At 36.2% G+C, this 11,955-nt stretch overlaps 1 protein-coding gene across 11 annotated transcripts; it reads right to left on the bottom strand.

The window, feature by feature from the left end:
• Positions 1–323: 323 nt before the first annotated feature.
• On the bottom strand, positions 324–8,133 carry ATG10 (autophagocytosis-associated family protein). 11 transcript variants are annotated; one of them, XR_016049139.1, is made up of 9 exons: positions 7,871–8,119; positions 7,629–7,761; positions 6,843–6,920; positions 3,255–3,523; positions 3,107–3,160; positions 2,821–2,883; positions 2,103–2,149; positions 1,918–2,015; positions 324–707 (listed from the first exon to the last, which is right to left on the bottom strand). XR_016049139.1 is itself a non-coding variant. In XM_020675920.2 (9 exons), exons 4-9 carry the CDS (start codon positions 3,408–3,410, stop codon positions 471–473), a joined length of 708 nt encoding a protein of 235 aa, XP_020531579.1. In that variant the 5' UTR covers positions 3,411–3,523; positions 6,843–6,920; positions 7,629–7,761; positions 7,871–8,128; the 3' UTR covers positions 324–470. The 11 variants fall into 11 exon arrangements, 7 of the variants coding, with proteins under 7 accessions (XP_020531579.1, XP_088714106.1, XP_088714105.1 ...); XR_016049140.1 differs by having other exon boundaries at positions 7,629–7,712; positions 7,871–8,068; XM_020675920.2 differs by having other exon boundaries at positions 2,103–2,202; positions 7,871–8,128.
• Positions 8,134–11,955: the final 3,822 nt, after the last annotated feature.

Genomic DNA, 11,955 nt, shown 5'->3' on the forward strand with positions numbered 1-11,955 from the left:
TCGGTGAAAAAGGCATATCAAATATTAGGCATCCCAATATGATACAATAGAGTTTCTGATTTTTTGATATGATTTTTAAAATGAGGTCATGAATTGTTGTTAGGGGAGTCAATTGACAATGTTTATCTGTAGCTGTTGATGCAGGTACTTAAAAGAACCTTGGAAAATATCTTGAGAGGCAAGTCTCAATGGAGGGGTTTGATCTCACACAAAGACTTGTTGCCATACACCCAGCAACGTACAAAGAACCAACATAAAGGAAAAACAAAGTAAAAACTTCATCTATGAAACTTCACTTAAGAAATTCTGTAAATTGATGACAATTTCTTTGATGGAAACATCGCTCCCTTTTTTTCCTTTTAATAAGCTGATGATTAACCATTGTCAATGACAATTTCTTTGATGGAAACATCGCTCCCTTTTTTTCCTTTTAATAAGCTGATGATTAACCATTTTCCCATGAGTTTTATCTATGTATGAGAACAGAAAGTATCAGAAGATGAAGATGAAGAAGAGCAATGTACAAGGTTAAGTGGAGCCCAGAGCCCAATAACTTGGCCTACAACAGAGAACCATGCGACCAAGTAATGACTGCACAGATCCTCTGGACGGCTGGAGTAGAGCCTCTGTTGAAGGAGCAATCTCATCCATTCACTGGTTCCACATGGGTGCAATGTAAACCATGGGCAATTCAAGTACGGATGCTCCTGTCGCCCATTCAAAATATCAAATACAATAACAGGCGAACACTTCAATAATTTGTAGAAATATTCAAGACATTTTATCACTTTTTGAACTCTGACCAGTTTTAAGATGTTTTGGTTATTTTTAGATGGGAGAGAGATATGGATTTGGGACCACATACAAGACTCATGGCTAGCATAATTCAAGTTACTCAGACCAACAATCTGCCATCCGTACTTATCAATGGCTAGTGGAGATGAGCTGATGTTTAACGGTCTACTTTTTAGTCCATTTTGTCCATCAGCTGAAACATCGGCTTATCTCTCTACCTTCCATTAGGAAGTGAAAGTGGATGGCCAGTCTGATACCTTACACTATTCTCGTGCATGCTAATTCAAAATAAGAAGCAATGCCGCATAGGTTGATGTGTGTGGTTTGTATAAGGTGTCAATCTTCTTGAGAATCAAAGATTAACACCTGTATAAGGTGTCAATCTTAAACAATCAAAGTAAGACGCACCTCCAGACCTTGTCGGAAGATATAATTTTGGTGTCAGAAATACCTAGGATAGCCTGAAAATTTATTTTCACTTCTAATTATGAAATTTAAATCTCCAAAAATGGTGCAGATCGAACAAATCTATCAACTCTTGAAAATCTTGAAAATTGAGGGTCTAGATAATGTGTTAGATGCACAATTTTTTAGAACTTGAAATCTTTTTTTTCTATATTCATACATCTTGAGACCAAGATGCTCAATTGAAGGGCTTTACAATGTTGGAACAACCTTTTCTAATGGATTTTTGAGGTGCATCTGGAGTTTTGAGGTGTGCCTTACCTCTACAGTATAAGGTTGACAACTATGGTGGCAAACACACAGTGACAGAGGTGAGGTGAGTAAATGGTGCAAGGGCATGAATGTTTTGAGAGGGAAGAGAATGGGAGTGCATGTATGTTGGGTGGGAGGGCACGCATGCACACTCGCTCAGACGTGCACACATGCACACTCGCTCAGACGCACACATGCACACATCCAGATATGGTAGAAATGAGGGGGGGGTTGGCGGGGGAGAATGTACATTACAAGTACACCAAGTAGATGAACTTGAAACGGGCTTCCAACTTTGTCAAGAAGAGGGTGAAATCCATGTCTCCTCCTACAACACTAACTAATGATTGCTTATTTTTTGTAAGGAAATAGAAGTTCATACAATTAGGGATAAAAAAAATAAACCTCTTGAGTGATAAATGTCCATTTTGACTCCTCCAGCAATTTTGAAGTGTACAAAGGGAGATCTTTCTCAACTTCATCACATTTTAAGGGCTGTCCACCTGCAAATTTTAGATATCTTTTGCGACTTAAAAGCTCAAGCATATCGAGGGTTTTCACAAGGAAAATAATGACAATAAGACACTTACCTTGGTGGTAACCACGAAAGAAAAGCACAGGAACCTTGTAAGACGTACTGTAAATTATATGGAAATTGTAGTAGTGAGTTTCATTTTCTCCACTTAAAACCTATAAAGACAAGAGGAAAGGAAAGCAGTAAAAGTCAAATGTGAACATGGAATAAAACATTGCGTATCTTTCACAGAGCATACACAAAATTCTTAGCACGGGTTTACCAAAATAGGTGCACATATGCAGCCCTATTTTATTCACCTTTTCTTCCTTTTTCTGTGTTAAGTAAGAAGAGAAAATAGAACCAATTAAATGGATTTGTGAAAGTGTTTGAACAAGGGAAAACGTAAAATGTAGGGCTCTTCATCGGGTCCTACACAAACACCAATATCAAAAAAATGGAGAGAGGGAGAGAGGGGAACATGGAGGCACAAAGTTGCTCCAATGGATCTCGACAGATGTGAAGAATGTACATGATCCTTGATTTTCATCAACATATGGGTTTCCTTTGCTCTCATACGATGTAAAAGGTTTTAGACCATGAGAAAATCAAATGCACCGAAGTTGATCCCAGATAAATGTAATGAACACGAGTAGTCATATCACCAGAATAGTATACAAAAGTACATACACGACTAAACAATCCAAGGACACATCCATGAACATTCTCACAGTTCTAATGGGACTAATCAGCGACTAATCAGCCAAACGAAGGGCAAGAGATACAGTACTTACCAAAGTTGCACTATCCAAAGCTTCTACTTCTTCCTCAGAATACTTTTGCTCTATGCAATCTTGCTAAATAGACAGTAAGAATATATACAAGATTATCAAAATTATTAACATATGCTCTGCAACTTAGATGCAATCTTGCTAAATAGACAGTAAGAATATATACAAGATTATCAAAATTATACACATATGCTCTGCAACTTAGAAAGAACTGTATCTTAAAAGCCTAGTGGATGAATACGCTAGCATGTATTAACTGTCCCATGTACATTAAAAAAGAGGAAAATACCTGCTTTTTGAATTCAAAATGATGAATATGTTCAAGGGATAAATAACCACCTGCCTGAAAGGAACCAACATCAATAATAGTAAAACATGAACAGTCTCAATGATGCCAAATAACTGTAGTTAGGAATATTACAGGGGTCCAAACTCACTTTATCTGGAGCCCCAAAAGGTAATTTTGGACAAGGTATCCATATCCATGGATGCAAAATTGACTTGCACTCTTCCCATTTTTTCATGAGGGCTTCTGCTGCAAACTTGAACTCAGTGGGAGAGAGAGTTCCATCGCAAGGAGAGGCCATTTTCATGGTAAAACAACCAATCACAATGTATTTATGCGATATATTTACACATTAAAGTAATCCGTATTTGTATTCATAAGCAGCAATGTTAAACCATTGAAAAGGTTACAAATGCCAACCTGCACACCATCATTTTATAAACATAAGAACCTCAACTAAAATATAACACATTCATAAAAAAATCACAAAGTTATCTTCATAACACAGTGAAACTATTTTTCAGAAAAAGCATGAACATAAGAGAATTGTCGGCAATAACTTGGATGGTATTGGCCATCTGTGATCGTGTTTGCCAAATTCATGGTGATTTCATACACCAAAAACATAAGCCATTGGTTTTATGGATTCCAATGGTTTTGCGGATTCCACCATTGTTGGGGCTTTGGCCCTCATAGAGAACCTTCATAAATTCAACCTTAGCTAGAGCTTGGAGGTGTTAGTGGAAGGGGACTCCAGGAATTGTCATAACCTGGGCCTCCGGCTTAGCACCTTGCCCCTGGAGACTTGACCACATTAGCAATGAAGTAGCCCCCCACGCGAAAAATTTCCGAGTCTCTTGGAGACATATCTTCAACACGCAGCTGATATGCTCGCTAGAGAAGGAGCAGCTATCAATTCCAACTAGGGGAACACGGCAACTCATCGAGCATCTTGCCCCATTTTTTATGCCTAATCTGTGTAGAGCATTTTTTGTGCCCCTGTGTCAGTTTCTGTACAGGGTACCCTTCCTAGGTGCCTTTTAACATGCTTGTACTCTTTACATTTCAATACAATGTCAACATATTAAAAAAAATAAAAAATTGAACGTATATTTGTACATAATCAAAACCATAGAAATGAGAGAATTTCCTTATCCTAGTTTTTAATTGTGAATATTAGTTTTGGATGTGTGGAGTTGGAACACTTGATGACATGTTATAGCTTTGCCTATCCCTACCCCTGTGCCAAGAGTAAAAAAAACACCTCAACCACAAAACAGATGCAAGGGCCTTATATGTCCAAAGCTCCTCATAAAACTCTGTGAATGCATCACAATAGAGCATTAGGGCTCATACACAAGGCCATAAACAATTGAAAAATCTTACTTCTACATACAAGCGTTCCCATGGTGGCATGATATCACCAACTACATACTGCACAAATCACCGTTGACAATCGTGATTGCTAAAGCCACTTGGAATACAATTGATTGGTTGTTAAAGAGATAATACTTCGTTCTCAAGACACATGCATCACTAATTAGCTTATAATATATTTTGTATTCCTACCTTGGATAGCATGTTAACATATGAGAACCCTACGAAATGCTACCGATAACTTCCCTTCCCATATGATTAGAACAATGGATTTGCCTCAGAAAAGTATGTCACCAGAAATTGATCACATTACCCCACTAAAACAAAGACCTATATGTTCATGTTCCTTTTAATCCACCAAACCATATGTTCTTGTTCCTTTTAATCCACCAAACTTGCTTACCTTGAGATAATATTGTTTAATTAACAATAAAAGCACATCACAGATGTCTCAATATCCAACAGAAGAAATGAATCCATAACAACATCAACAAGTAGGGCATATAATAAAAGATATACCATTTTCCCATTAACGTTAAATTCGGATGATCATTTTCAAAGGCATTGTCCCATTACAACCAGAAAAAACAGAGCAGAATTGTTGGAGATTCGAATACCCGAAACACCAATTTAACTGATCACCGAATATCACACACTCAAAACCGAATATGTAAAATCGATAATCTAATAATAAGCTCAAAGAATCATGTGCAATAATTTAGAAAAAATAAATAAGAGATGAAATCACAATCATGAGAGAAAATAAAAGAGATAAACCACAACACGAATTTAACGTGGTTCACCCCATAGTGCTACGCCTACGGGCATGCCGCCAAGTAATTGCACTATCAAAGATAATTTTATAAAAGGGATACAATAATACCTCAATAGAGAAAACCGGTGAAAACCATCACCAAAATACCTTCTTGAAACCACAAAAAAAAAACCTACGATATACCCTGCAATTCTTTTGGGATGATCCAAGACCTTAAGCACACAAGTTCATACAATTTCTCCATAAAAATGGACAAGAAATCCCTCTTCCTCACCTCTTTCCCTCTCCCCCATAACCAAAAGAAGCCTTAACCGCTTTTTAGAAAGAGAGAGAAAAGAACCAAGAAAAAGTGAATCGTATGCCCAAAAGTTCGTTTTTTAGCTTTTATCCAAGTTACCTAATTAGTGATGAAGAAACCTCTTAACAAATGTGGAAAAGACAAATACATGGAAAGGTGAATTTCTATCGCCATTAACAATCTCCATCTTGATAATAAATTACTTACTTGCCTTACCTTCCCCTTTTTATTTTTTCATGAAGCATAAAGAAGTTGGCTCCATTCCAACTTCTCTACGGGAACCGTCTTCGTGAGCATGTCCGCCACATTTTCCTTGGTTCCAACTTTCACCAAACGAATCAAACCATCTTCAACAACTTGTCGAACATAATGGTTTCAGACTAATATGTGCTTTGTCCTCTTGTGATAAACATGATTCTTAGCCAAATTAATGGCACTAATATTATCACAAAGTATTTCCATGAGCATAGATTCGATACCTAATTCACCCATAAGACCTTGAAGCCAAACCACTTCTTTACTTGTTTCAATTGCCACCATGTATTCCGCCTCGATGGTGGATAATGTTATCGACGACGGTTTTGATAGAGAAGTTGGAATGGAGTCTAACTTATTGCCACCATGTATTCCGCCTCGGTGGTGGATAATGCTATCGACAACGATTCTGGTAGAGAAGTTGAAATGGAGTCTAACTTCTCTAAGCTTCATAAAAAAGTAAAAAAAAGAGTTATCAAGAAGGCAAGTAGGTGTTTTACTATCAAGGTGGATATTATTAATGACAATAGAAATTAAATTTGCAGGAAAAGGAAAAGAGGTGAGGAAGCGGGATTTCTTGTCCATTTTTATGAAGAAATTGTATGAGCTTGTGTTGCTCAAGTTTTTGGATCATCTGAAGATAATCATAGGGTGAATCGTGGGTTTTTTTGGGTAGTTCAATAAAGTATTTCGATGACGATTTTCATCAGTTTTGTCTATTGAGGTAACAATGTATCCTCCTTGTAAATCTCTCTCTAATAGAATATGGTTGGTAAGAGATTTGCTTTGATAAACACTTTTCAATTTCTCCGACAAGCCTTTTGTCGTCTTCTCTCCCACTATATTGAATAAATCTTATTTGCTAGGCACAATTGAATTGCAGCCAAGGTCCATTTCCTCCCAATCCTCATTACTTATGGATTCCGGATTCTTTTCCTTTCTAAGTAGTGCTTTGTATGGTCCTTGTTGGACAAAAGATCATGAACTTGAATTTTCCAAATCTCAAAATCATTTTGTCCATCAAATTTCTCCACCTTGGGTTACTCGCCATTCTCCCAAATATATTGTAGAAAATCTAATGCTCTGATACCACTTGTTGGAGATTCGAATACCTGAAACCCCAATTTAACCGATCACCGAATATGACATACTCGTGTGCAATAATTAAGGAAAAATAAATAAGATATGTAATCATAATCACGAAAGGAAATAAAAGAGATAAATCATAACATAAATTTAACTTGGTTCACCCTGTCTGGCTGTATTCACAGGCAAACCGCCAAGTAAGTCCACTAAAACCGGTGAAAACCATCACCGAAATACTATCCAAAAAACCCATTGATTTACCCCGTGATTCTTTTCCAATGATTCAAGAACTTGAGCAACATGTGCTCATATAATATAAGAAATCCCTCTTTCTCACCTCTTACCTTTACCTCATCACCAAAAGAAGTCATTAACCCATTTTTCAAAAGACGCCATAACCCATTTTAAGAGGGAGAAGACAACCAAAAGCAAAAAGCAAATCTATGCAGAAAAGCTCTTAACTTAGTAACCAAAAAGCTATTTGTTCTTAATTTAGTGACGAAAAAGCTATTTAACAAATGTAGAAAAGAAAAACACATGCAAATGTAAATTTCTATCACCATTAACAAGAATGATTACAAAATATCAAAATCAGAGATATACTTCAATCCAACAAAGAAAAATACCACCATTCCCACAAAAATAACCTATTCCAAAAGAACAAAAGAGAAATAACCAGAACATCATTTCCAAACGAAAACCAAATTGAAATTTGGAATTTCAGAGAAACATACCACTATCACCTATCCTTTATGCGAAAACCATAATCAGCAAGCACTGCAAGGAGAGAGAAAACAAACCACACCCCCAAATGCTACCTGTAAAAAAATGAAGAGTGAGACAACAAACCACACCCCCAACTGCTACCTGTAAAAAAATGAAGAGTGAGACAACAAATGCAGAAGAGAGAGAAAATTTCTTTCAAAGAGTCAACCAAAATTGCAGGAGAGAGAAAACAAAGAGCGGGTAAAAATACCAGTAAAACGGATCCCCCAGAAAGAACACTGAAAATGTTGAGATCTCTCACAAATCTGTGAATCTAATATTCGCCACTCTCTGCCCTGCGCTTTAGAGAGAGAGAGAGAGAAATGTCCGTCCGCTTGGGTCGTCGAGTATTTAATGGTTGGGAACAGGGGTGACGAAAGTGACCAAATTGTTCAGAGATGTCATTCTGATAAAATTTAAAGTTTTAAAAGTATTTATGGAAGGAGTAGATCAACAAACACTGGAACTTAACATAAAATCATTTTAAGGTTGCAACCTTATTAAAACCTTTTCCCTTTTTTTTTTTTTTTTAGATGTGTTTTTAAGAGAGTTTTTTTTATAGGTGTGACTTTAAGAAAAGGGGTGGACACCCAAAATTTAGTATCAAATTAGTTTATAAAAAAATTTAAAATAAAATGTTTTAGAGATCGACATTGTGATTAGAGTCATCCCAACCATCTATTCGGAATGAAAGGTTGGATAGGGGAAATCATATTAATTTTATACAGTAGGGGAAACATAAAAAGCTTGCCCAATAAAAAATAGTCATGTAAAAAAGTTCTTTATTTCATTACTCACGTCAACTTTGTACATCCTATTAGATTAATAACTTTTGCCAACAAACGCACCTCCTCTTTCGATCAAAATGCCTTATTAAATCTTATGACCATCCAGAAACCATGCTTATTACGTAAATGGCTTAACACCAAGTTCCTCGGCATTTCTAGCACATATAACATGTTCTTCAAGGTGAGAACTTTACCAAAATGAGTTTCAAGTCCACTGTTCCTTTACCAAGTATTCTTGCTAAGGCTTGGGTTCTCAGTTGGACTGAATTCCCATCCTCCACCGGTTCCTAGGTATTGAAGTAATTCTAGTTGTTACAAATATAGATGGTAGCACATGTCAATCCACCAACTAGAATCATTCCCAATTAAAATGATCTTATTGAACATAGCCACAAAATTTTCTTTAGTAGTTAAGTTTGCTTGGTTTAAGGGCTTTACAACCCTCTTCTAATGTCGACACTCTTTAAGTGCTTCCTTGATTTCCCAAAAAGTAACATATGCAGTTTTGTTTAGACTTTTTATCTATAGATATGTCTTTTTAAATAAATATTTCTTGTTTAGAGGCTTGTCCTTAGACTCTTGCTCTACAAGGTTTGCCTTGGACTATAAGTCCCTTGTCAACTTAGTTTCGTAGCCCAATTTTCAAATTTAAAGCCTACTCCTTCCTCAATGCGAAGAGACCATTGAATTTGAACGAGATAAATATACTGTGATTCATTTTTTTTTTGGGTACTCTCTTCATAATAGGGGTAACTTATGAATAATGACTCCCACTTGGAAATCCTCACTGAACCCCACTTCACAAACTTCAAGTTCATCAATAAAAAGTTACAACTCATATACTTGATTGAGTATAGGCTTATTGTCAATGAACTTAAAGTCAAGGTAATTCGAAATAAAAATTCTTTGGTTACTTGACTCCTCAGTCTTGTATTTGATATTCGACTTGCTCCAAACTTCCTTTGTTGTGGACAATGGTCCATACATGCCGAAGATGGGGTCTATGAATATGTTGAGGATGTGTCTTTTGCATACGAAGTCATCCTCCATCCACTTCTAGCTAAGTTTTGACTTCTGCTCACGCTATTGTTCTTGTTCCATTGTCTCTCATTCCCCTTGTAGTAGCTCCTTCAGTATGGGATTAAAGAGAACATCAATAAAAGTACGAGCTTTTGTTGCCACTTTCAAAAGTTTGACCTGTCAAAGCGGTCTATACTCCATGTTTACCCAAAATATTGTTATTAATTATTGGAAATGGAGGGTGAAACAAGGCAAAAAAAAAAGACGATAGAGAACAAATAAATTTCAATATCTCTGATCTCAATCGCAATATATTAATTTTTCAAGACAATATTTGCCCTTTATTGATAAGAATCAATGCACATCTAAGTTTATACCATGTAAAATGGTCCTCGAGATATATGGGACTAAATAATTGTGAAAAATATATTGTCAATATAAATACACAAGTACTGCGAGATCTAAATTACCAAAATTGTCTTTTTTCTAAATAAATAAAATTCTTAGAAACCTCATATGAAAAACTTGTGAATCAAAGCGAGAAAAGTAGTTCCTATTTATAGAAAGATAAAGTACCCTTTCCCTACTCCGCTTGACTATATAGTCAAGAAATGCGTCTCTTGAAAACTCAACTACCAATGCAGTGCATCTGTGGTAACTTTTTGGGTTCCGAGAGAGCAACAGCCACATTTTTCACTTGTGAACCAAACATTGGCTTATGGGAGACCAATCGTCTTGCACATATGCTTCTTCACTGGTGGAGCACATCTACCGACCAATCTACCGAAGCCTCGCGTCTTTTTCGGAGGGGCACAATACACTAGTACACACCATCCACTAGAACTATGTGGTGAGGCATAGTTTAGAGGAAGGCACTATTCAATAAAAACCACACGTTGGCTAAAAGAAACGAGCCACGCACCCGACCCACACACATGCTCAAGTGATGGTTAAAAGAAACGAGCCACGCACCCGACCTACACACATGCTCAAGTGAGGGTCATATGCGCTAATAAGCGTCATTGCACCCCTTGTACATACACATATGCATTCACATGCTATGCATATTTTGCATAGGTCTTTTCTCATTTTTATTCCTAAAACACAAGGGAAGAGGATGAACTTGTATCTAAGGAAGTCTTTCCTATGCACATCTTCAGTGTAGGATAAATAACCTATTATTTTTCTCTATCAATAAATAAGATAAAACACAACACTTTTTAACACATTATACTTTACAAAACACCATGGAAAAAAAGAGGTATTATTTGGGTATAGCATAGGAAAAAGTTAATATAAAATTGTAACATTAAAATATAGAAGTAAAGATGCACCTCAAAAATCCATCAAAAAAAGTTGTTTTGATGTTGAAAAACCCCCTAATTGATCACCTCGACATCGAGAGGCATGAATATGAAAAACAGAAACAAAAGATTTTGAGTTCATGAAATAGTGCATACTGTCTATTTTCAAGATTTTCATATGTTTATAAATCTATTTGATTTTAACTATTTTCGGAGTTTAAAATTTTATAATTAGATATAAAAATAGATTTTAAGATACTAAGAATCTTTACAACAAAATTACATGTTATGATAAAATTTAGAGATGCGTTTTAATTAGATTGTTTAAAATTGCAACCTTATAGAAACCACACCCAATAACTAAAGTGTTTTCCAAAGTAAAATACAGCGGTTAGGCCGTGTTTTGACAACGGTCTCAGCTAGAATAGTCATTATAGCCCTTATCATGAGACTTTGATTCGCGGTTTCCATCACCTAAGTCCTTCCTAATAGCCTTATTACTCAAATACAGTTGAGGTTTGACCACACCTCGAATGACTAGAAGGTATTTGAATTTTCGACCCTAGTCGAGGTCAACTAGGCTCGAACTGGGGTTGGCATGCTCTCTTTGATTTCTTCTCAAAATCGTTAATCATTTCCAAACCAACCCAAAATATGACCCCCCATAGGCTGCGTTTATGCATTTTGAAAATCATATGCTTGTAGTGCATGATACTTCGCTGTCTTACGTTACTGGGTTATTGAGCTTTATTCCGAAGCTTTGAGGACACGGTTTGTTTTCTATTTCTTCTTCTTCGTCGTTTTTTATTTTATTTTATTTTATTTATAAATGTTAACCACGAATATCATGACACAGGGTTCATAATTGGAGCTCCCAATTCATTTGTACTGGGGTTCCTTTCTTGCCTGAATCTTGATTTTGATCTTCATGAAAAGATGCCAATTTGATCTGATCTCTATCTAGAGATGCCTTGACCTTTCATAGAAGAATTAGTAAATAAATAGAAAAGCGATTCCCTAGTTTGATTTTTTGTCGATAAAATTGAAGCTTATTGAACTTTGAGCTTCTCCCTCTGTATATGTAGCATCAGCTCACTTCCTGATAATTTTGTGTGAGAAAATTTAGGACATGGCCGGAGGTGGAGATAGAAGTGGATTACTGAATATACTTAGAAATTGAGATT

Source organism: Amborella trichopoda, chromosome 2 (assembly GCF_054954075.1).
Source record: "Amborella trichopoda isolate Santa Cruz 75 chromosome 2, AtrichopodaSantaCruz75HAP2 v2.0, whole genome shotgun sequence".
Taxonomy (NCBI): domain Eukaryota; kingdom Viridiplantae; phylum Streptophyta; class Magnoliopsida; order Amborellales; family Amborellaceae; genus Amborella; species Amborella trichopoda.